The sequence below is a fragment of the Patagioenas fasciata genome, chromosome 3 (genome assembly GCF_037038585.1).
Source record: "Patagioenas fasciata isolate bPatFas1 chromosome 3, bPatFas1.hap1, whole genome shotgun sequence".
In the NCBI taxonomy this organism is placed as follows: domain Eukaryota; kingdom Metazoa; phylum Chordata; class Aves; order Columbiformes; family Columbidae; genus Patagioenas; species Patagioenas fasciata.
The window spans coordinates 46,300,730-46,325,348 of record NC_092522.1 but is presented as its reverse complement, the minus strand read 5'-3'; the positions used below and the strand labels follow the sequence as shown (position 1 = coordinate 46,325,348).

Below are 24,619 nucleotides of genomic sequence, written 5' to 3'. Positions count from 1 at the left end.
ATAAAAAAGAGAAACAGCTCTCAGTAATGTAGATATTTTAGACTTATGTATAGTTAGAAAGGAGACCAGAGGGAGAGATGGAGGATAAGAGGAAAAAACTCATTACTCATCCTTTTTAGAGATGGAATGTATGAGGCTCTAAATGTCTAAGGAAAGTAAACGTCATACCTGGAATTACAACTTCCAAGCAGTAAAGACAGTCTACTCCTTCCAAAGACCAAAACTGAAAAATCATAACGTAAAACTTTGACACTGTTTGCAAGCATAAAAGAAAAGAATAGAATTTTACTTATGTAAAAACAGCCTAAGTAGAAATAGGTTTGTTATGAATTTTTAAAGGACAATGTGACAGGGGAAAAAGTCAAGAAGTGGTTTCCTTCTGAATGTTGTTTTGCTTTCAGTTTGTACAGCTGAAGTTTCAGGTACATTTTTCTTTGTCAATGAACTGTTCCACTGTGACCAGCAGATGACATTCACTGTCTGTAGGGAAGGATTTTGGTCTTCACTATTGTGCTAACTCATATGGGGATAAAAACTAGTAATTGCTCATGTTAAGACATATACTACTGTAGTGAAGTGTTTATCTAAGATATATAAATGTAATGTACGTTCAGTGTATCAAGTTTTTTTTCATTGCTGGGTTAGTCAAATCTAACAATTTATGAGAGAATTCTGCACTCAGAAGTATGGATAACATACAAAAATGTTGTGTATGTGACCACAAGAAGAGAATCTTTTCAAAATATTAAATTGATCAGATTCACAAGATATGTTCTAATCCAGGTGTTCAGCATGTAGTGGCATAGGCAGCCAACATGATTCAAAAGAACCACTGAGGACCTGGAGTTGTCTTGTTCTAGGCTTTGGAAGTGAATTGTTTGCAGTGTATTTAGGTCTGATCTCAGTTCCACTATTAGCTGTTTTTCCCTGTATTGGTCTCCTTTTCCCTTGCTTTTCAATTTGGGACCCTACGCTGGTCTCATCCTCCTGGCATTCCTGTGAGTTTTGTAGTTCTATCCCTCAAAACAGGTGTCCTGTGAACAAGAAATCTTTAGAGCTTTCAATTGATAACAAGAAACTTTCACTATGTGAAAAATGTTTTTCAGGAAGTAGAACTTGATTCAATTTTCAATTTTTCGTAGAAAGACTGAAAAGCATAATTGTGACAGAAGACCACTCCCTTGTCAAATAATTTGACCAAAAACATGAGTGCATTAGAGTTTTTACATATAGTAAAATAAAAAGTTTTGAATGTTGAAAACTTATCTGCTTTTGATGGAAACAACTGTTTCAGAAGGAATATTCTGTACATGCTTTGTACAGAAAGTGGTGGTTTCAGAATAAAATAGTCATAAGCAACTGTAAGCAAGTTGTTAATGTGAGGTGGCCTGGCAAACTCTACAGTCTGCTAATGACAAATATGCAGGAACTTGACACTGTTCTGGAAAGGTCCTCTCTTCTAGAATGGAAACTGTAAGACTCATAATTCACAGAATCACAGACTGGTTGGGGTTGGAAGGGACCTCTGGAGATCATCTAGTCCAACCCACCTGCTAAAGCAGGTTCACCCAGCCAGGTCACACAGGAATGTGTCCAAGCAGGTTTTGAATGTCTCCAAAGAAGGAGACTCTGCAGCCTCTCTGGGCAGCCTGTTCCAGTGCTCTGGCACCCTCAAATAAAGAAGTTTCTTCTCATATTCAGATGACACCTCCTATGCATCAGTCTGTGCCTGTTGCCCCTCATCCTATCGTTGGGCACCACTGAAAGGAATCTGCTCCCATCCTCCTGAATCCACCCTTGAGATATTTATAAACATTGACAAGATCCCCTCTCAGACTTCTCCAGGCTGAACAGACCCAGCTCTCTGTCTCTCTGCATGAGAAAGGTGCTTCAGCCCCCTAATCATCTTTGTAGCCCACAGCTGGACTCCCTCCAGTAATTTCTTGTCCATCTTAAACTGGGGAGCCCAGAACTGGGCATAGTACTCCAGATGCTGTGACTCACTCATTCATTCTCTGTCTTTTCTGGTTTGGGATTTGGTCAATATGATTCAACCTGTTTGCCTGATGGGACTTGACATCAGAGCCATGTGTTTCTGTACTGGGCCCATCTTTTCCATGACAAGCTGGAAAATAGGGAAAGCTGTGCCTTCTATGTAGAGTCATAGAAATGGATGTTTTTGCTTGCTAATATTGAGTGTGTTTCATCACTGTCACCAGACAGAATCTCATTCAAGTAGAAAGGACTGCCAAAAAGCCTGAGATGTGTAAATGTAAATGTAACTTGAAAATAGATTATGGGTTCATTTTCTTTCAGGTTACTACTACAAATAGGACTACAGATGTTTTGCTTAGCTTCTGTACTAAAACTAATTTCCTGAATCTTCCTACTTGGATTCTCAAAGTTAAGCATCTAAGAAATGTACTAGTTTTAAAAAAATTCTGAACACCCACATCTGATTTTTTGACAATGATGCAAACTGTGGATGCTTTGTAAATCAGGCTGCTTACTTGTTTTTTTTTTAAGGCACTGATGTGTGAATATTTAGGATGCAGTTAGACATGAAATACCTGGAAGTCTACTTCATTGGGATTTTGGTTAAAAAAGGAAAATAGCTATAAACCTAGGAAAACAACTAGGAAGCATGCAAATAACTAGGAAGAGAAAAAAAGCTGATGTAAAACTGCTTATTCTTAGAGACAGGGTTGTGTTTATTGATGCGATTTATTATTCTTCAGTCTTGTACTAATATTTATGAGAGGCAGAAGTTCAGTTTGCATTCACAAGATTAGATGCATCATATTATACGAGCAGGTTACACATTATTGTGGCTTGTTAGCACTGTCTGATCATCAGAGTAATGACAGCAGGACTGAGTTTTGCATCTCAGCCTCTTGCCTTCATTGTCATCACACCAGATTATGGCGGTGTGCTTGTAAATCAGAATTCGCTACAAACTGAAATGGTGTGTAATGAATACACCCAATATCTATGATTCAGTTATGAGTTGGACTAGAGCTAGAGATATTTCTAAACAGAGTTTCAGAAGCTTTACTCAAAACACCTTTTTAATAAAGCATGATTTACTACACAAATATTACTACAGAAAATTAGTGTAGACAATAAGTGTAGCTTAAAACAACAGGAAGAATAAAGAATTCTAAAATTTTCTAAATAATCCAGCAATTACTCCAGTAATAGATATGGTTTAAAAACTCCAGATAGGAAATACATTCTTTTAATTTGGCTAATTTTGCCAAATGTGCTATTGCACACAGTGATGAAGAATCAATAGAAAAAGTTAATAGTAATTTATTATTTTTCTCCTAGCAGTCTTGAATCTCCCTTTGAAATTTAATATACAATTTCTGGTTTGTGTAATAACATTTTTTTAATCAAGTTACTTGAGTATCAGTTGTAAATATCACTGGCTAGATTGTCTAGACAAATAATGGACAACAAAGCAAATTTTGTAAACAATCCCTAGCAGAGAAAATCAGTAATATTTCAAACTCTGAGAAATACTGGATTTTTTACTTTTAAGTCACTGAGTATATTTTACGTAAAAATCCATTAAAATGTTTGATTTTGCAAGTAGATAAAAAATAAATTGAAAATAAATTGTTTTGAATAGTGTCATTGTTTAGCAGAATTTTCTGCTGATCTTCTGGATTAAAGATTAAGTGATACAGATGCCTTGGACTGTCCCAAGACCTCATTATGTATTCTGTCACAAAAACAAAAAAAACCCACAAAACCTCTCGGAATACCAACTATTTTTCTATGCCTTCATTTAGAAAAAAGTTGATGCATCAAAGATGAATACAATAAAAATTGGTGGAAAAGAAGGTTGAGGATTACTAATATGGCTAATTATGTCTGTTGAGACATCTGCTTTTGAGCACTGATCATTTCTGGGGAGTATAAATTGTGTTCTGCTCTCAAATTAAAGATTTATTGTTGCCATTAAACTGTTGAAAATTTGCAGCTAATTAAAGGTTGTTTGTTAAAAGTATGTTGGTGGGTGGTTGTTATACATGTAGCAAAATATTTTCTTTAAAATTCTTTATTATTTAATAGGCTATTCATAGTCTAGCAAAACAATCACTAAAATATCTGCCTACACATTTGATCTATCCTTGAAGAAGCATGATATTGCAAACTGATTGCTACAGATTTTCCTTGCAGCCCCTAGAATATGCAGTCACTTTCCAGACTGGGAACTAAAAACTGTCGTTATTTGTACGAAGATATCCTCTGACCGGGAATGTTAGTTTACCATATAACACAGAATACCTTTATTTTTCACGTTCCTCCATCTGTATGTGGGGTAATATGAGAGATAAGAGAGAGAGTCAGAGGACTGGCAAAAATTCTGTGTTTTTTCTTCCTTTTATTTCATCCTTTGAAAAGATGGCAAATGCACTGTGAGCAGGTTTTTAGTATATTTAAATGAGGGTTTAAAAATAGGAACCTTCAATCTGTGTCTGTATGCCAGCCTGAAGCTTCGTCTTCTAAATCCAGAGCTTTAAAAGCATCAGCATTAAAATGGGCTGTATCAAGGTGAGCAGGTCTGGGCCTGTCTCGGCCAAGTATTTTGGAGGTTCTGCATCTGTTCCTTGCATGTCCCTGCCATGGTGGTTGTACATTGTATGTGACCATGCCAGTGGGATCCTCAGTAGCGCAGATTTCGGTGAGGAACTGCCAGAGAGGAAGAGGCTGATTGACACACTCACCGTAAACATCAGTAGATGTATTTTGCTTCAGCTCTTAGGGGAGACACATTCTCCAAGGGCTACCGAGTGTCCTGGCATTTATGCAGCAGAGATGAGGCAGGATAGTGTGCTCTCCCAATCGCTGGTTTGAACATCTTGGTTTGACCACAGGGTGTTCCACATCCAGTGGACCAGCCCCTACGGCCACCAGGGCACACCGGTGGCCCCAGCGCCACCGGTGCTGCCAACATCTATCCCCGGCTACCAGCACATCCAGGGGCAATGGGCACTGATCAGCGTTCCCAGCACGGCCACCACCGCAGGGGCACCTGGGGGCAGGAACATCCCCCGGAGCAGCCCGTCTGCTGCCCTGCTCAATGAAGCCCCTGAGAACCCCACTGATGGCTTTGACGTATCTGAGGAGATGCTCCTGCTAGAGGCCCATCAGCTGTTTGGTGTCACACCAGCTACAGTGTGGGTCACTGAGGATGGTCCCAGAAGCAGCCCCACACCTGGGGACCTGGGTGACAGCTGCACAGAGGGAGTGTGGTGGCCCCATCACCTCTGGAGCTGTCAATGACCGTCAATGGGCAGTGGGCAGTGCTGAACATCCCAGGCACTTCAGCCACCATGGAGGCATCTCCGGGCAGCACCAGCTTCCCTGTTAGATGTGATCTAGCTAGTGACTATATAAGCAAATCCTATAGGAATAGGACAGAAAGTGGGTGGGAAGAAAGTGCTTATTGCTGTCTTGAACATAAAGGAGAATGGAATTGAGGAGGTAGGAGTGTTGGCTTGATCAGTGTGTGAATTGATGCAGGATTTTCCATATTTCAGAGCATATAAACTCTAGGGTAGGTTTAGCAGTAAAAAAAATTGATAGGTCACAAAATTGCATGTGTGGCATATTCTGCCAGTGAAAACCTTCCTTTAAAAACCAGTAATAACGGTAAGAACATTGTTATGGAAACTTTGCTTATATATGTTTGCTTATAACCAGATATAGAAAATGTAACCTTGGCTCATTTCTGAGCACAATGTAAGGAGCATCCTTTTCTGTTTTGTTCAGACTATTGTTTGTAAGTCAGACTTCACTGGGGAGAACAGAGGGTGGGCTGGACTGTCAGGCAGTTCATTTCTGCGAGGCTTTATAGAAAACAAAATTGTACTCACGTTTACTGAGCAGAAACAGCTCCTTGCAACCCATGATCTTTGAGTGCTCTCTTTCCTGCTTTGTAAAATAAGGGCTTGTCATGGTACTTACATTACAAGGATGTTTTGAAGAGAGTCTAATTAGTTGTCTGTTTTCCTGATACTAACATGGAAAGGACTGTTGTCATCTCTGAGTAAATATTTTGTGCCTAAGTATCACTGTGTAAGTGAGCCAAAATACCATGCAAAAGAGGATGCTATATAAGTTTTTTGGTCGGGCTAAAATCCTAATTTAAAATATAAATAGTGGAAGGTAATGAAAGATCTTTAGTTACTAAATAAACTTGAATTACTGTAGTTAGGAGTGATGAACAGCAATTTAATAAGCCTTTAAGAGTGTGAGGTATTCTGAGTAAACTAACTTGAAAAAGAGGGAACAAAATGGTTTCACAACTACGTTTTACAATTCAGTGTTTGATCTGTGAACAGTTTCAATAAACAGTTTGAATAAATGTGCAGTTTTACAGCTTTAGCAATAAAAGCATTTATGGTGTAAAAAAAAAATTTTCCAATATTCAGTAAAAGTATTTCTAAACTAAAATATGCAACTAACATGAAAAGAGAAGGAACATGAAAGAATTTCTGGAGGCAAAAAAAGGTGTGTAGGAGTTGCGTATTCTTCTATAATATTGACAGAAGAAAAGATCCTCCCATAAAAATCTAATTTTATTTTGCTACTTTGTAACTTAGACATCGCTATTACAAACTTGTTTCAATTTTATTATGAATTTTTATGATAGTCTGCAAAAGTAGCTTTTCAATAACTCAATGATTTTTTTTTTCCAATTGTGACAAGTTGAATATTTATTTTTGTAAGACTCTCTAGTTTTATCCCACTTAGAACAGAATATGGTGAAGCATACTGCCCTGCAAGGCTGAGAAGCTACTGGCTTGGCCTTGATTGATCCTCAGTGTCTAATGTTTCTGCTGCAGAAAATTCACCTTAACCTGGAGGCCATCATAAGGATGAGTTCTGGCTACTACCAGTAGCCTAAAGACCAGATTTTGTATCCCCCCCAATCTATGCATAATGTCTAAGACATATATTCCATATAGTGATGTCCAAGCAGAGAGCTTTGCTTGGCAGCCTTTGCCAGTGTTTTCTACTCCCCAGGTGAATTTTTCTCTTTAATATTTAATTATAATTTTTTTACCACAACTCTTGTTGCTGCTCCTGTTCCTTTCAAGGAGCACCTCCAAGAAGAATCTGCCTCCATTTTCCCTGTAATCACGAGATTTGTAAAGAGAATCATAAGATCCTCTTCTCCTCTCTCTCCTCCATCCAGGCTGATGGAGCTCAGCTCCCCCAGCCACCCAGGGTTAGTACACCAGCCCTGACACTCATGATGATCCTCTACTGAACCTGATGCAATTTATTGGCCTCTTTCTTTTATTGAGAGTGGAACCCAGTGCCGTAGATATCAGTTAACTTGCCAATGCTGAGCTGAGGTGAAGAATCTCTTCTCTTCGCTGGCTGCCTAAGCCTTAGGTGTTGCAGCCCAGTATGTGTCATAGCCTCAAGGATATAGTAGATCTTTCAGATTAATGAAAAGGGAGGATAAATATAGGCATTGGAAAGTGCCATTCAGCAAATCTGTCGCTAATGTGATCTCATGTTTTTCTTTCACCTAGAATGTTCCACCTGATTTGTCCATCTGCACCTTTGTGCTGGAACAGTCTCTGTCAGTACGGGCCCTCCAGGAAATGCTGGCTAACACAGAAGAAAAGGCAGAAGGGGTAAGTTGTTGGATGTTCACTTTTTTGCGTCCTGCAAAATACAACATTTTTTTTTTTCACTGGACCACATATTTCATGACTGGCACAAGCTTACAGCATTGTGGATTCCTTGTATTTAAATTTTCTCCTTTGCTACAGGAAAGGTCTGTTTTTTGAGAAACTCCAAACACTTGACTGCTTTCATTGAAACTTGCCGGAGTTGTAAATTCCCAACAATTTCAATGTATTGCAGGTCCACATAGAGCCACAGGAATGTTTTAATTTGAGATCTCATAATGTGAAATATACAGCTTGATCACTTCTTCAGAACAGCTAAGCCTTTCTGACTCTTATCAAGCAAGACTGTCAAGTAGTCTTAAAATTGCTTGGATGTGTCCTGTTTTTCTCTAAAAATAATGAAATTGTTCTATGTGACCTGAGTCAATATGTCCTGTAACTCACCTTTAGAGCTGGAAATAGAATGTTATTGAGTCTCAGTGGACAAAAAATGTGGAAACACATTTTCGCAGCCTGGAAGATGAAGGATATAGGAATACTGTTAATTGTTTGACTAGCAAATAGGTATTTACAAATAAATCATAGTATTGTAATGAATGTTCTCTGCTGTGTAATTAATTTGATTTGTTATGATGTAGTTGAGTGTTCCATATACGCTTTGTAGGGTTAACTTGAATGTCATACTCCAGCTCAAATCCTATAAACTGTAAATGAGGAAGAGTTGACTGGAGGCCCTGGAGTTATACAGGTAAAAGAGAAGTAGGATTTGACTGTAAGTCCTTGGGAAAGTAAACTTTAAACTAACACAGAGTAATCAGTCCCATGAAATGCCAGGCACTGAGACTGAAAATGGTATTTGCGGCACGAAGTCTAGGAGCAGTCCCGTGGATGACCCGAAGTGTGTGCTGTCAGTGAGAATTTGTTGTGAGGACTATCTCCAACAGCAAGAGAATGGAAAACACATCTGAGAGAAGAGGTGGTACGAGAATCTAAGCAGATCCATGCTTCTAAAGGGGACCCTTCTTCCCTGAATTTGTAAATACTAGAAACTGAGAGCGAGCCAATCCACAGGAAAAAAATAAATTCAAAAGAACAGGTACATACAGGTATAATGTCAATAATCACAGTTCAAACCCTAGGATGTGCTGTGATAACTGTGTGTGGCTGTATGTGTAAAGTAGAGCAACAGTTTTCTTGGTGTTTATTCCCACCAGATGTGGGCAGGAGGGGTTTGTGTGTTATAAGTAATGCCAGAGGACAGAATACAGTGAATGAAAAAAACATTCACTTTTCAAGTAAATGAAAACTAAACAAATGACTGAATATGTACTTGCTGATAAATTAACAGAATTGACATTCGGTATCTGTATGTAGTTTTCATGAAAAGTTAATAGTAGAACACACGAGTTTTGCGTTTAATAACCGAGTTTTATGAGAAGAGGTAATTTTGTTCATAAATCTGAAGCACTGTATCTTCCTGGAACAGTGTTGTTTTTAAAATTTAGTATAGCAGTGTTTTCTTTAATTTAGGAGAAGAAAGTATAGCAATTTCTTGAGAGATTGTTACTATCAATTGAATTCAATATGAGCTCAGTTTTCTAATGAAAAGAACCCCACAAAGGGAGGTCTTTTCAGTCCTCAATTACTTTTCATTACATTAGAAATCATTAAGGTTGCTGTGTTTAAAAGTGGTCTCCTTGTGCTTCTTTGCTTTTTGTGGTGTGTAATCTCTTGAATGCTGTGTTTTTATAATAGCTATTATATAACAGGTAAGTCAGCAGTAATGAAATGATGGAGTAATATGGACAAAATCTCATGCCGACTTGAGTCAGAACAATAAATGGCTTTCCTTGTGCTTAAGAAAGAAGAACTATGTGCACTAACTGGATTTAATTTTAGTTCTCAATTAGTATATATTAAATGTGAAAGGCTACCTCTGCAACAAATGCCTACACTTTAAGTGCAAGAATCCCAAAATGAGAATTTCTGTACTTGATGAGATTAGTATAATAATTCGCGTATCTGAGTATATCTAATTCTCTCTCCTGAATGAGCTAAATGCTAGTATCAAAGGCAACAGTGGAAAATGAGGGAAAAGTCATAAGAAAGGATGTGTGTAGTACTCTGTTTCTTCTAGGTCTAGGCACTGAGTAGTTACTTTGTGCTCTGAGGCTTTATCCTTTCTCTTTAAAATACATACTATGCCTACCTCTGCCAGTTTATTAAAGTATTGAAATTTGTAGCTTGACTGTATGCTTTTGGTTTAAAAAATTAAAACCGCAACCTGTTTTGTTTGCTCAGGAAGCATTATTTACAGTTTTCATCTTAAACAGGTAAATTTTTGATTTTGCTTGGCACTTGAGTGCTATTATGCATGGACTACTTTGAATGTATAGTTCATCCACAGAAAAGAACCAAAAAAAGGGGAAGAAAAAGGGAAGAATCCTGTGGAAAGAAAATAATAAATAATTATATAAATGAAGACTATCATTACATGTGTACACAGAGTCTGGTCTCTGGTCTCTTAGACAAGCAGAATTTTAGCTGCTCTGTCTTAGATGGGCCTAGGGCATAGGTATTATTTTGTAATTATTTTGACTTGGTTTCTAAGCGTAACTTTCTATTATCAAAAAAGCCAGCGAAGGATGGAAGTGGAAATCCTTTGGTTTTTATAAAGCATCAAGAATTTTCTTAGCCTCAGTTGTCTCAGCAAATGATTTAGACTTTTTTATGGAAGTTTTTTTAAAAATCATCCTCAAGCAAACATGCTGCATAAAAAATAGCTATTAAAATAAAAATTTACCAAAAGGGGATGCAAATTAAACTTCAATGTAAGGTAAACCTTCATAAAAGCTGTTGCTACTAATTATTTTTTGAAATATATTTCAAAGTTGTTTTTTTAATATGTTTCAATATAAATGTGTTTTTCCCAATGGGAGAATTTTAGGATTTGAAACTGCTATCATCTGTATTTATGTAACAAGTGGCTAGTTTGAACTTTCATTCTATTGTAACACATTTATTACTTCAAAGAGATCAAAAAAAGTTTTGGGTACATTGACTAGGTACAGAAAATTAAATTAGCTTGGCATTTAAAGGACATTTTACTGTAAGTGAACATGCACAAAGTCATGTATTTTTTTATATTGGCTAGAACAAGAAACAGCTTTTCTTTTGAAATGGATAAGAGCTTGTGATTGCTCAAGTTACACTTGCTTTGCTTGGGTTTTTTGAAATATATCCAGCAGTGTCATGATATAAATAACGTGCTACACTTTTACCTTGTGATGTCTTTTATCGTCCTCCATGATAATTATCATAAATGAGGCCATTGAAATTTGAGGACTCTGGTTTGTGTGTTACATGGCATACCCTGGTGAATAAATGATACATATAGACAGAGAGAGAGTGAGTTGACACATATAAATACAGGTGGTATGTGACTTACTTTCATCTGCCAGTGTGGTGTGCATCTTTGTGTGGATTAGAGAGAGAACATCTCATGCAGAGGATTGGTGTTAATGGCATCTTTTCACTGCAGTGACTGAGAACTCTTGATAGACTCTTTCACAGCAGCTTTAATTATTTCTGTCAGCAGTGGTCTACCAGAAGATGAGTGAGTGCCAAGCCATCCCAATTTTAGTGTTGGACCATGCATTCATGGCAAGATCTCCTTTAATTGGGAGGGTGTAGAGTAAGAGGGACCTAATCTACTGGAGCTCCTGTTTGCTGATCTGTACTTTATTCTGTCAACAGAAGGTGTGTGAATGGGCTTTTTTGTATTCAGGTATATATATAAGAGTATGAGACTGCCATGGCATTTTTTTTTTCTTTTTTTTTTTTCAATGTTATCAGCAGAATGGGCATAAAGTTCAGTTCCTCTGCTAATGGCTAGGCTTTGTGCTACATGAATTGCTTACTAGTAACATCAGCTGCGCTTGCCGTGTAATGTGCTTCTACTGGAATCGTGTTTCAATGAGTCTTGCAGGACAGATGTACCAAACGCATCCTATATGGAACCAGATGAGTTTTCCTCGGTTGTTTCTGTGTCCTTTCACATCAACTGTCAGTGTTTTGATTGTTTACTAGAAAGAATGTGCAACTGAAATAAGTAAGGATTTGTGTGTCATCTGTAGCAAGAAAGTGAATGTGTATGTAGTTACAATTTCTGTATTTTGAATGACAGCATATGCTATGTACTAGAATACATCAGGATAGTGTAGGGCACTCTAGCATTTATATTGAGATGATTTTAAGAGCTTGTTCAGGAAATCACACTGTATTTGTTCTTTACTTTCAGATCGAAAATCTCTGAGTAAACTTTAAGTCTTTATTTCTGTTTGTCTTCCTAGACTTCTTTACACAGGTTCTCTTTTCCCTTAATATATTAACTTGAAATTTGTTTACTTTTATGCAAAATGAAATGTAGGGTTAAATCCTATGTTAATTTTCTGCAAATTGATCTTAGTTGCCTTATTGTCTACTGAACACTTCTATATGAGTTTTCTGCATTTTTTTCCCCAGTATTTGCATAGCAACTCTGCTTTTCTACTACAGTATGCCATGGCAAAATTTAAAAAATGTTAGAAATCAGGTCCCATGCATCTTAAACTTATATACACTTATATAATTCGGTTTTAATGATCCATGCTTTAGATTTTTTTAAATGTGTCATATAGGGTATTGTGAAAGTTGAATTAATATTGGAATGTTTGTGAGATTAGCATTGCGGCAGTAAACATCATAAAATTGATGGTATTTAATCATGATGTCTTTAGAAGAGGATTTTTTAAGCAAATGATTGCACACTGAGCTGGAATGAAATAAAATGTTAATGACCGCCTTATCTTCTACGTATTGAATGATGCTGAAAAGGTAAAGGACATAGGGAAGGCTGTGTCATAAGACGTTGACAGGGGTGGAGGTTGCAAGAGTGACTTTTGTTTGGCTTAAGTGACCGTTTGCCTTAACTTTCTTCTTTGTAAAAATTACCACAATTCTTCTGAAAATGCAAGAAGTTGATACTTCAGCTTTGTAAAAAGTATTTTGAAGTATAAACTGTTTATGATTATATAAAATTATTGTCTGTTGCAGCTTTCTTATTACTGACTGTATAAAGTGCAACTTTTGGAATGGCAGAAACATCCACCTCAGCTAAGCTCAATTCAGAGTGGCAGGATTTCAGGGCTTGGCATGAACTCTAAACTCAATGGGGACTACAAACCAGTATCTTGCCTCAGTGTTACATCAGGGTCACTCAGCCTTTTCTAAACCTGGATTTTAGGTTAGAGCATTTGAGCTGCTGCTCTGTGAGCAGGACCTTGTCCCAGCAAGGGGCAGGACTGTCAGCTCCTGGGCAGCCCTTGTTGGGAAGGAGCTGCTGAGTGTAACTGCCGGCCTGTGGAGCTGCATTTTGTCTCTGCAATGGGCAGTGGGCCTGGGGCTAGCAGGCCCCGCTTTGGAGAGTCTGCAGGGTCTTGGCTGCAGTGAAGTCTCCTGCTGAGTTCCTCCGAATTAACTACTCCTTCATCAAAATCATGCTTGTTAAATATACTTGTATACCCACACAGACATTCAGGTTTAAAAAAAAAAAAAGGAGCATGTTATTTTTGAGTCTTGCTGAGCTCTTTGTAGATATCTGCCCTTTAGTTTTCAAATTAAAATTGAAACCTGTGCTTTTAGAGTACTGTCAACATGGTAACTGAGAAGTGGAGGTCTTATCTCCTCATTACTTTTGTGAGGCATCTGATCTTGATCCATAAATGTGTTTTTGATAAACACGTGATAGCTGCTGAGCTCTAAAGGTTGTCCTCCCTTTCCATAGCACCCTCCTCCTTCTGCCTAGGCTGCAGCCATTTCCAGTGTCTGCTCTTTAGACAGTTAGTTGCCCTTCAGTCATTCTCTTTGTGTATAAATAGATAAGACTTTTTTTTTTTTTTTTTTTTTTCCCCAGATGATAGTAAAAGCTCACCCTTACTTTTCTTTATGGAAACAGCATGCTTTGAAATAGGCAGAGAGACTTGAAAAAGAAGAGGGGACACTCAGAGAGGCTGCTTAGCAATGAACCTGACCTCTGCTTGATGGGGTGTTATCATCTGCTTCAGAATTAATTCATTTGGGCTATGAAGCCCTATGTATGACTTTGGTAGTTAATGCCTGTTTGTGGAGATACTGCTGATGCTGTGGAATGTACTTGTAATTATGGCAGTGCATACAGCTTCCACTCCTGAAACAGCCCTTGGTAGCTGTCAGTCTGTTGATAAATATGCAGAACACTTCCTTTTTTTGAAAGAGGCTTCTATTTAAAAAAATATTGGGATGAGTCATGTAAGATAACAGTACATACAACACAGAAGGAAAGGCACAAATTTGGAAATCCTGGTTTTTCACCATTTTTTTGTGGTGATTATTTAATGTGGTAAATTCACGTAACCTAGGGTATAATGTAGGTCATTTAGCAGCTGACTATTTTACTTAACTGGATATGTGTGCATTTTTTCTCTTTTTGCTCTGTAAAATTAAAATTTCCAGGTGGTATTTGTTTGTTAACTTATAAGCCCTTTATTGTCTATAACTCAACTTCTTCAAAAGAACTTGTGCAGTTGCACAGATAGAAATAATGGCAGTAACTGATAAATCTCTTGGCTGTTCCAAGGAATTTCAGGTGAAGTTTCTTATTTTCCTCAGCCATGTGTCACTGCTTTTTAGGTACATCACTAAATGAAATACAAAGCCTTCATTTTCATTTTACATGAAGAACTTATTGGTGAGTTTGTAGATCTTCAGAGGAAAATATTAGGGAGCCAACATTTGCCTCTGCCTAGAAGAAAGACCACAATTCTCTTCCTGTAGTGATCCCTTAGAGTGCAAAATGCTGAGTCCTTTCCCAGTTTGGCTTGAACTGGAATCAACAAATCTTACACTGAATATTTAGCAGAGAATTTTTCCTAAGTTCTGGAGCTATCTAAAGTATATAGGTGAAAGACTTTATTGTTAGTTATTTTTATGGGAATGGTGTTTCGTAGGATTTTGAAATTCAGCCATTCAAATTTCACAGTGAAAATTTGAGGCAAATTGACCTAATTTTTAAGTGCTTCATCCACAGTGAATTTCCCTCCCTCTAGCCTCCATAAATGCAGTGTTTTGAACAGCTTAATAAATGTTAAAATATATTTGGAGCGTTTTATACAGAAATCAGGAATTTAAACAAAATCTCAGTCTCTTAGTATTCACAATCATTTCAGATCAGAAGTTTTCTTGTCTGTGATTACTTTGGTAGTTCACTAAATTTTGTGAAATATTATGTTGCTGAATATTTGCCTTTCTTCTTCAAGTAACTTATTCTGTTGCTGGGAGTGATGAACATCCTGAAGTTTCATTCAAATTTTGTCATGTCAAGGAAGAGCTTCTCAATATTTCTGTTGATTTGGGGGGAATATGCTGTGAACCAAACTTACAAAACTTGCTGTGAACTTTTTTTATTTACAAAATAGTCCTTTTGTTTCACAGCTAAGCATGTTCAGATCTGTAAATTGATTATAACATAATTGCATACTGGAAGGTGCTAACCCATTTCCTTAAATATTTTGGTATGTATTGTGTTTCCGACATTGAATGCTACAACTAACTTTTTTTTCACCCTGCATTCTCTGAATGCAGTCTTGACATTGCACAGCCTTTTTACAGTGTTTCTCCATTGAGGAAAATAACATCTAGGAAACATCCTCATATGCTATTACTTTGAGAAGTACAAGATGCCAGTGCTTCTTGTGACTGAGTGTTGCAAGAAGCTGCAAAGTAGAAAATAAAACTTTACTAGGGAACTTAGACCTTTGTGTGGAAATGAGTTAAACCACAGACTTGCTCCAGTTGAGTATGGCACGCTGTTTAGCCTTTTTGCAGCTCAGATGTCTGCAACCACACAGCATTGCATAGTCCGTTCTCAACTCATGAATACAATGGCATGTGTTGAGAGGAGAAAGAACGCAAGTGATAGACTTCTTCTGAGAAGTCACTGAAACCTCAGCAACTTTTCTAGTGGCATACTAATCACTGTCATAGATGATTTCAGGATTTTTCTGGCTTGAAGTAAAACAGTAGAGAAAACAATACCTTAACACAGAGATCTCTTCAGGACATTTAAAAGCTCAAGCAGGGGATTAATGGAATAAACTAATTTGTTAATCTTCACAGGAAAAATTGATTGTTTTTGCTTAATACAGTTTATCAGCAAAGTACAAAAATTCTCTTGCTATATACTAAAACATTTAGGAAAGCACCTTCTGAGTTTTTTTTTTTTCTTTTTTTCTTTCTTTTTCCCTGTAGCACCGACTGTCTTGTTTGGGCTGTCTTTTACCACAGGCCACTCTTTGGAACCTTTTGTGTATAGGACAGTGTTTAGTGGCTTTCCTTGTAGCTTGAAATGCAAATCTCCCAAGGATTTGGAGGCTAGAAATACAGGTGGTGGTTTGAGTGCAATACAGTAGGAAGCACTTTCTAAATACTTTCATCTCATGCTTGTTCTACAAGCATATAAAGCAGTTAGGAATTTTTGGTTCATAGTCATTTCCTGTTTATATTCTAACTGCATTTCATGAAGGGAACTTTCAGCACTTTATCTTAATTCTAGGTGGATTTTCTGTTTCCGTCAGTTTTGCCTTTTTCTTTTGGCATATTGAATCACTTCAGACTGTGGACAAGATTAGACTAATCAAGAAGTCAGATTCAGAAAGCCAAGAATGAAGGAACCCTCCTGCAGCTGAGGTTCAGAAAGAGCTGCCTGAAAATGAGATCAGGAAGGTGATGATTAAAGGTAGTGATACAAAAACATGACATTCACTTGTCTCTAAGTGAAGATTTCAATCTGTGGGGAAATGCTTAGCTAAAACTTTCATTTGTTTTTGCAGCTTGGTGTAACCACCTTCTGCTGCCCCTGTGCACAGGTCAGCATGTTTTTAATAAACAGAGTGCTATTAATGGAATTAATTATCTTTCTAATATAACCCTGACACTGATTTTTGCACTGATTATCAGAGTACAGCAGTAAAAGAAAGGTATCAGTTTCTTTTGCATTGGAATAACTTTTTTAATTGAAAAAAAAGTATTATGATAGCCTTTATGTCCTTCATTTATCCTGTTATATTGGATCTGCTTCATATTTTTCCACATCTGTGGGTTTGATAGTTTTTATACATTGTTGTTTCATTCCTTTTACTGACAGGAGCAGAACTGATTGATCAGTATACAGCCTGATCACTATCACTAGTAATTGACTTTTATTTCCTCCATTAGTAACATTAGTCCCAGAATGTGTTTGTTTTCCTCTAAGTAGCAAAGATTATGCCCCCCATCCAGATCCAGATACATTGAAAAAGCACTGAAATACAGAGAGAAAAAGATCCTGGAGAACATGAGAAAATAGCCATAAACAAATATCTCCCTTAACTTTTATTTAAAAATCTCAGTTATATCATGGTAAAGCATTGTAACTAATGCTCAGATTTTTTTTCAGATTTGGGCACTCATGAATCTATGTCAGACCTTATTAACAGAATGGAAGCATTTGACTGCACACATTGTGTGTGAATCCTAAGCTAAACTGTTTCTGTAATATGAAAAATTTTAATTTCACAACCTCTACTTCAATATTTGACAACTTCATTTTTCAGGAAAATGTTGTCTGCAGATATCCATCAGTTAGGCAGAGTTCCAGCTAAATTGCATCATGAGCTTATTAACTCCCATCTAATCATCCAGTCATGGCTGATTAATCACATCTCCTGGTGCCTTGTTTTAATAAAATCTGTTTTCCATGCCACTGACCAGCAAACTGCTGTCTAATTTTACGTGTGGGATAGTCTTTGCTGAAGGGAACAAAATACCACCCTCCTTCGCTGTTCCGAAGGGCCTTGTGTGAAGGAATCAGCACATGCAAGTGTGTTGCACATGTAATTCTCCTTCTGTGTTTAAGAAACAGACAAAGCTTGTGTTTCCTCAGAGCTAAAATGGTTTCCCATGCTGCAGGGAAGGACTGGAGGCATTTTGGGACAGGAATGCAATTGTAGCTGGTGGATTTGTTTAATATTAAAATAATTGATCTCCAACTGTGGAATTCTGAATTCATTAATTACTTTGTATCAGTAAGCAGCAAGATGATGCAGAGAGCTGGCAGCTTTATCATTTTCTCAGCATGAGGGGAGGGGGAAAGTAATTTCATCCCTCATGCAAGTGGAAAAAGGTAACACTCCCCATTTCTTTTAATAAATGTCCTGTATATTAGTGAATAAGCCAAGCTATCAAAGTACTTCCTTAAAAAAAAAAAAAAAAAGAAGATTGGCAGTTAAATACATTCTTGACAATTTAAGCTCTCTGATTTACACTACGGTAACCTAGTTAATAACATACCTGAAAGCTAACAGGAGTTGTTGTAAATATGACGAGCTGAACATTGTTTTCAGATTTTCTATCAGAACCCCCACATACAGTAAGAGTCAGAAATGAACCAGAGATCTCTTAACAAACCAGAGCTCTTTTAGTTTCCTAGCACTGAGCAGACAGTTTTCTCTTTTGACAAGTCATAGATGCAGTAAAGCAAGAACTATTTCTTAATCAAACTTTTGAGGAAAAACCCCAACAAACTACAGCTTTTTATTTTTATTGTTTGAGTGTTTTCATTAGTCTAAGGTTCGCCTACAGATGCCAGGCATAACTCACTGAAGTAACAAAATATTGCAGCAGTAATTCAGAAAATCTTTGGATAAGCCTTCATCAGATAGTGGTGTGTCATGAAGAGAGACAGAGCTGTTATGTCCAGCAATGTTAACTTGTACTTCCAAACTTTGAATTTGTGTGACCTAGATGTTTCTTACTGCAAAGAAATTAGAGAAAGGAAAGAAGTGGAGGTCGAAGCGTTTAATGCAGTGTGGGCTTTTGTATCACGCAGATGCGCTGATCAGCTACCAGTGTAAAGCTTTATGAAAAAATGAGGTAGTTTAGAGACTTATTCTGCATAAAATCCTGGCTATTCTCAGCTATTTAGAGATACCACACTACTAACAGGACAACGGGGAATATTAATACAATAAGGAACAAAAGCGTAAAACTTACGCAGATAAAACAAATGCTGTTATTTTCTCGTCAGTGCACCTTATGTAGTATCAGCAGTGATTGTTAGCAGGCCATTTCAAGTAAAGCATAAAAAGAATAAGACTTGGCTTTGATCGACTGTACTTTGATCAAATGTAAGTACTGGAAAAAAATCAAGAAGTGCAGGCGCAGTATTTTTTCATTCTGCTTATCCTCAAGGAGAGGCAAGGACAGGAATAAAATAATTATCTATTTCAAATCACAGACTTGTGATAAGCAAATATTTCTAGCCTGGAACACAAGCTCTTCTTTTGAGTGTGCCGTATTTAGAATGAGGATGTATGAGGACCTATGGCATGAAAGCAAACATTTTTATCATCCCAGACAGGTTTCGTATTTTGGAGGTAGATGTCGGTCTCTTTTCCAGCCTCACCATGACTATTGGATCTCTGTTGTACTCATCATTTTCTTACCAGGGTGATGATCAGTAAAAACTGTCTTTGGGTGAAAGAGAAATTACGTTATTTCTTAGTTAAATTTTCTAATCTATGTTGCATACAGAGAAGGAGCTAAACCAAAAAGACATGACAGCAGAGCTCTTAAAGCATCTTGAAAAGTCTGGAATAGAAAACAGCCCCGGGCTGGAAGACATATCGTCAATTAACTTGTTGGATAATAAATTCAGGAAATCAAGGTATACATGAAGACAATAAAATATTGTAACAGAAACAAAAATACAATTCCATTTTTAATCTCTCTAGTTCAATTCTAGTTATTCTCATCTTGCTTATCTCTATTAGAGAGTTTTAGACAGTGGTTTTACTATATGTTCTCAGTTTCCTCAGCTGAGAAATGGAAAAAAAAAATCTTATTTTTCTATTAAGATTTTCCTGCTTCATTACAGAAAAATGAGTATAAGCGTAGAGGAATATGTAACGTCCACTAGCTGGAATGCATTGCTTCATTGAGATTTCAGGTCACAGCCCCACCTGTGGATCATGGTGTTATATCTGTTATTATATCTGTTTTCATAAATAGTTCTAGAGAATGTAATTAGTCATAGTCAGCTAAGACTTTCTTATAATGTGTGGAATAAAGTTCCTTGGTGTTCTTGTCTCCTGCTCAAGCAGATGAAAGGAAACAGAATACAGAATCCAGAGTTAGGTGTGGTAGACTGTTTTGCGCAGCTTAAAGGAGCTTCCTTGCCAGCTTTGTGCACTGGTAATTAATGTTGCTGTATTAGTGGATGATCAGCGCGTGTTCTGCGAGCCTGGTTTATGTCAAGTGTTAAAAAACTGAGTTTGTGAATGACTTCTCATAATGGTAAAAAGGTCCCTCTTTATTTATCATCATCTAGTTCATGACTCCTTTTGACAAGAAAAGAAGGGTAACAGAACTACATTCCTGCTGTTTCAACTGGCTTTTATGTCTGTTTAATGTAGTGCTGGGTATTTGCAGCACTCAGAAAAAAAATGTTGGAAAAGCAGCCCTACAGTTTGGATTAAATGCATTTGAAATGAAAGCTTGGCTGAAGAGATTGGACCTTTTACATGCCTCTGAAGAGAAGTCAGCAAATACAGATGACTCTGAAATTTCTGGATTAACATTGCAGTAAATTATAAAATCATCGCTGTATGTTCTTCATGGAGGACTTCTTACTACAGTTACATGAAATTCTAAGGGAAGTATTAAGACTACATACTCCGGTCTTCTCATCTAGTTCAAGAAGAGAAATTAGTTTGTAATTTTAAATCCTGTCTTTTGATCTTTTGCTTGATTCTTAGAATACAATTTTGCATCCTTGTTTTTTCCTCCTTGTAGTGCTACCTGTATTCCTTAGGCATATAGGTGTATGGGTGCCATACCATTTTAGTATCCATAAAGTACTACTCTATAGCTGGAAGTGTCATCTTTTCTACTCATTAACTTAGTTATGTTAATGGCTACTTTCTAACAGTAGATAGTGAAAAAATTCTTTTAAGTCAAAGTTAATAGCTTTCTGTAAAATGATTAATTATTGTGCTATAAGTAGCCCACCACTAAGGAAATTCTGGTGACCTTTTATCCTTCACCTTTTGGTAACTTTGGTGTTCTCATGGCAAGATAGTAATTTCCCATATTCAGAATTGTCAGATAGCTATGAACCCACTAAATCTGGGTATCTAATATTGGCCAGTGTCATGTTCCTTTCTTCTGGGAAAGTCTTCTGCATACCCAGATATATGTGGAAGTAATATTTCTAAGTAGCATGTTGCAGCTTTACTATGTATGTTTCAGGATGGATTCTGCTTCCTCTACTGGAGGAAATATAGTAAAGGTAGGTAGTCTTTGGATAAAGAAAAATTAATATTTACCTACCTAATTATTTTCTTTATCAAAACAATAAGACTTGGTGATTAAGAGAGAACCTGAGCCAGAAGAGGAATAGATATTGAATTCCATGGATTTGTATTTATTGTGACAAGGCCAAATTTATTGTGCATTGTAAAATAAATAATTGTACTGTTCTTTCAGACCGTGGTTAACATACGATTGCAATAAAATAGTTTACAGTGTAGGATACCACAGCCATCTCCCCAATCCTTCCTGAATTTTAAACCTTACTAGCCCAGTTGGATAGGAAGTCATTAAAAGAGAGAACAGGTAATTAAAATGCTCCAAAGTTGTGGTTCTTATGTGTAATGTGTACATAGCAAAAATGAGCTTTGAATATTACTGTTTTCTGAATTTAGATGTATACTGAGAAATGCATGGGAAAATGGATTCCTGTGAAACTCTAGTCTGTGGAGGCAGACAAAAAATGGAGTTGTCAGTGTGAAGCAGAATCTGGATTTAGATGTGCTGTGAATCATCTGCTTGTTTTTTGTCTGAATTGTAGTTTAGATCTTAAATACAAACACTAGACTGAGATATCCGTTGTTTCATTTCTATTTGTGCGATTTATATTTTAGACAAAATTAGGACAATTATTCCTGGATATGAGGAGTCTTATTTACTTTTAGGGTTACCTAATCTGCATTACTAGGGATTTCCAGGCAAATAAATATATTAGTAAGTCATGCTCATGCCATTTTTTGCCCCAAAATGGGATACTTGAAGGTCATAAATCTTCCAGGATTCGTTCCATATACTGAAAGTTTTAAAAAAAATATCTGCATACATTGCACAGGCTAGTTTTAGAACCTGGGACAAAGCAGTCTGTAAGTAAGGAATGTCTTCTTGTGACTTCAGTAGCTGGAAAAGCTCTCACAGAGGGATAGAAAAAAGGGAGCACACCCGATCCAGGAGGGCTCTGAAGACTCGCACAGCAGAAAGCTGATAGAATCTGACTATTATTAAAAATGCAAGATTGTATTACGGTGTGTACTGAACTGTGCTTTCAGAAGCAGATCTCTTTGGATGCATTCAGAGTCTTTCCTGTTTGACCATCATGTAGGTGTCAGACTGTAAGGTTTGACAAGTGTGCAGTTCAAGTGCTTGTCCTGAGAGACGACTGAATAAACGTTGCCTTTGGTGTAAGCCAAAGCCTGTTGGCAATTCTATTTAAAGATGGGTATACCAATGCAGATTTAGTGTGTACAGTTCATAAGTACTTGACAAATACTGTACTTGACTCTTGAAGCTAACTGATGTCCATTAAAATCAAGTAAATGGACAATTCAGCAATTCTAAGGCAATTGATTGTACAACTGATCATGCATGTTGAGCTTTGTGTGGATTCTTTCTGATTCCAGTTGTGGCTGCCCTGTCCACTTAAGTTTTGGGACAGTGAGAACTTCTCAAAGCAAAGCAATAAAGGGTGAATCAATTCAGCTCTTTCTAGCATTGTCATGTAGTCAAATTGTTTGTGATGCTATGTTCTCAGTGCATGTACAATTTTAACAAGATAAGAGATGTATCAAAAGCAAGGTAATAAATTAAAGACTTGTGTGTGAATCAGACTTATGTGTTCTTTACTCCTTTTTTAAAAACATTGTAGTTGTGTTGTTTGCATTTACATTTAAACCATTATCTGCTTTTCTAACTTACCAACATCTTATTATACCTTTCCTTGTATCGTATCTATTTCAGAACACTAGATGATTTTAGGAGGGATTTCTACAGCTGTGCTTGAAAACAAAAGTCACACTCAAGATTGTAAAAAACAAAAACAAACAAAAAAAAAAAATAGAGGCAAATGACAGAATTTCCATTATAAATCTAAATGCAGTCCAAATCTCAGAAAAGAGGTAGGAATTGTCAAATTAACAAATTCTTATAAGTTTATCATGTTAATTCATTGACAGGTCAAATAGTGTTTTCTAGCCTTGGTATGCTAGCAGGACTGAACAACATTGAAAACATAAAACTCCATTTTAGTTGAAGTGTACATTAAAAAAATGAGAAAATTTACTTTGAATAAAACTACTTCTATAGACAAGAACTAGATACATTCCCTTTTATCACAGTAATTTCCCAAGTAAGCTGGAATCCAAATACTACTGGTCTACTGCAGGTACACATTGACCTTTTGTTAGCAGATGCCATGTAAAGGTTTAGCAGTAATTTAAGATACCTTAGGGCAAACCACAGAAGGCTCGATGTGCTGCGGTGTTTTCTGTGCCAAGACCAGAGACAAATCTACTTCAGATATACTACTCCTGGTGCCAACAAAGTTTTTAATAGCTAGTGCCATACTAACCTTTCTGGTAGCTAAAATGTGTTCTAGCAGATATTCTCAATCCTTTCTAAGACTATAAGATGGTCCAAAGACTTTTTTAGAGAGAGTAATTTAAAATGTTTCCGTAATGAACCTTGAAACAGTTTTGTTAATACAAAACCCTAAGCTTTCAGGGTGACTTTCTATAATTTCTCTTATGAAAAATGGATGACATTTTGGTGTGTTGTGCTCTGTTCTTATGCAAGACAATCTCTTACGGTGCAGGTTGTAGGGTCAGAGTTTGACAGTTACCCCTTAATTTTAGCTTTCATACTTACGGCATTCATTGAAATGGCAAACCTTGAACAGCAGCCACTAAACCTTTTCAAGGTTTTAATGTTCACTTATGACAGATTTACTCAAGAGAAAATGGCAAAATGTTTCATGGGAAATAGTGTTCTGTATTTTTGACTGGTTAGTCCTGAACACAATGTGGAATTAATTCAGCATCGGTCTTCATTGGCTGCTTCCCATAAAATAAAGACAGAAAGTGAGGTATTGGCATTTTAAAGAGGAGGTGCCAGGAGAATAATAGCTTCTGCTCATACATTTTCTTTCATACTAGATACATTTCCAAAAATGTGAAATGTTAACTTCAAAATAGACTTTGATATGCTGTATTTAAGGAAGGAGATTTACTGATTTCTTGCTTTTTCTTTCTACAGCTAGTTGATGTGGAAAAATGGGTATGTGATTCTGTCTTTTATTCACTTGATCCCAAATGTTCCATGTTGCCACTGAGTCTAACCTGTCTGTTTCTATACCCTCTGTGTTCATGACCCTTCAACTTGCATGGCTCAAAAAAAGAGGCAAATACCTGGTTGTGTAGGACCTGGTCATTCCTGAATTGTCATACCAAATTTCGTGTTACCACAGTGACTTTTCTGTGTTTTAATTTGATTGTTGAATTGTGTAATGTAAATGTGTGATTATTGCCTGTCAGTTTTGAGCCTTGCTGTCTGATGTTATAACTCCATTTTTCAATCCACTCTGTCTTTTCTAGAATAGACACTGTAATTCTAAACTGCATGACAGTAAGATAATTAATACTGATAATGTGTGATGCTGTATCTAGCTGCAAATAGTATATACATGAAATATTTAATGATGGAGAACAGCTGCTACAGAATAAAAAAATCATTAATAGATCTTAGCAAATAAAGTCAAAACACAG

The 24,619-nt window shown here is 36.8% G+C and overlaps 1 protein-coding gene across 13 annotated transcripts in view; it reads left to right on the top strand.

Moving 5' to 3' along the window:
* Positions 1-24,619, top strand: part of RYR2 (ryanodine receptor 2) — a 395,394-nt gene that overhangs the window by 109,703 nt on the left and 261,072 nt on the right. For 11 of the 13 annotated variants that reach the window (XM_071806253.1, XM_071806247.1, XM_071806256.1 and 8 more), the window contains exons 3-4: positions 7,560-7,664; positions 24,111-24,131. In XM_071806253.1, the coding sequence (XP_071662354.1) occupies positions 7,560-7,664; positions 24,111-24,131 (126 nt within the window). The remainder of the gene's footprint in view (positions 1-7,559; positions 7,665-24,110; positions 24,132-24,619) is intronic. The other 2 variants (XM_071806259.1, XM_071806250.1) reach the window with 1 other exon arrangement.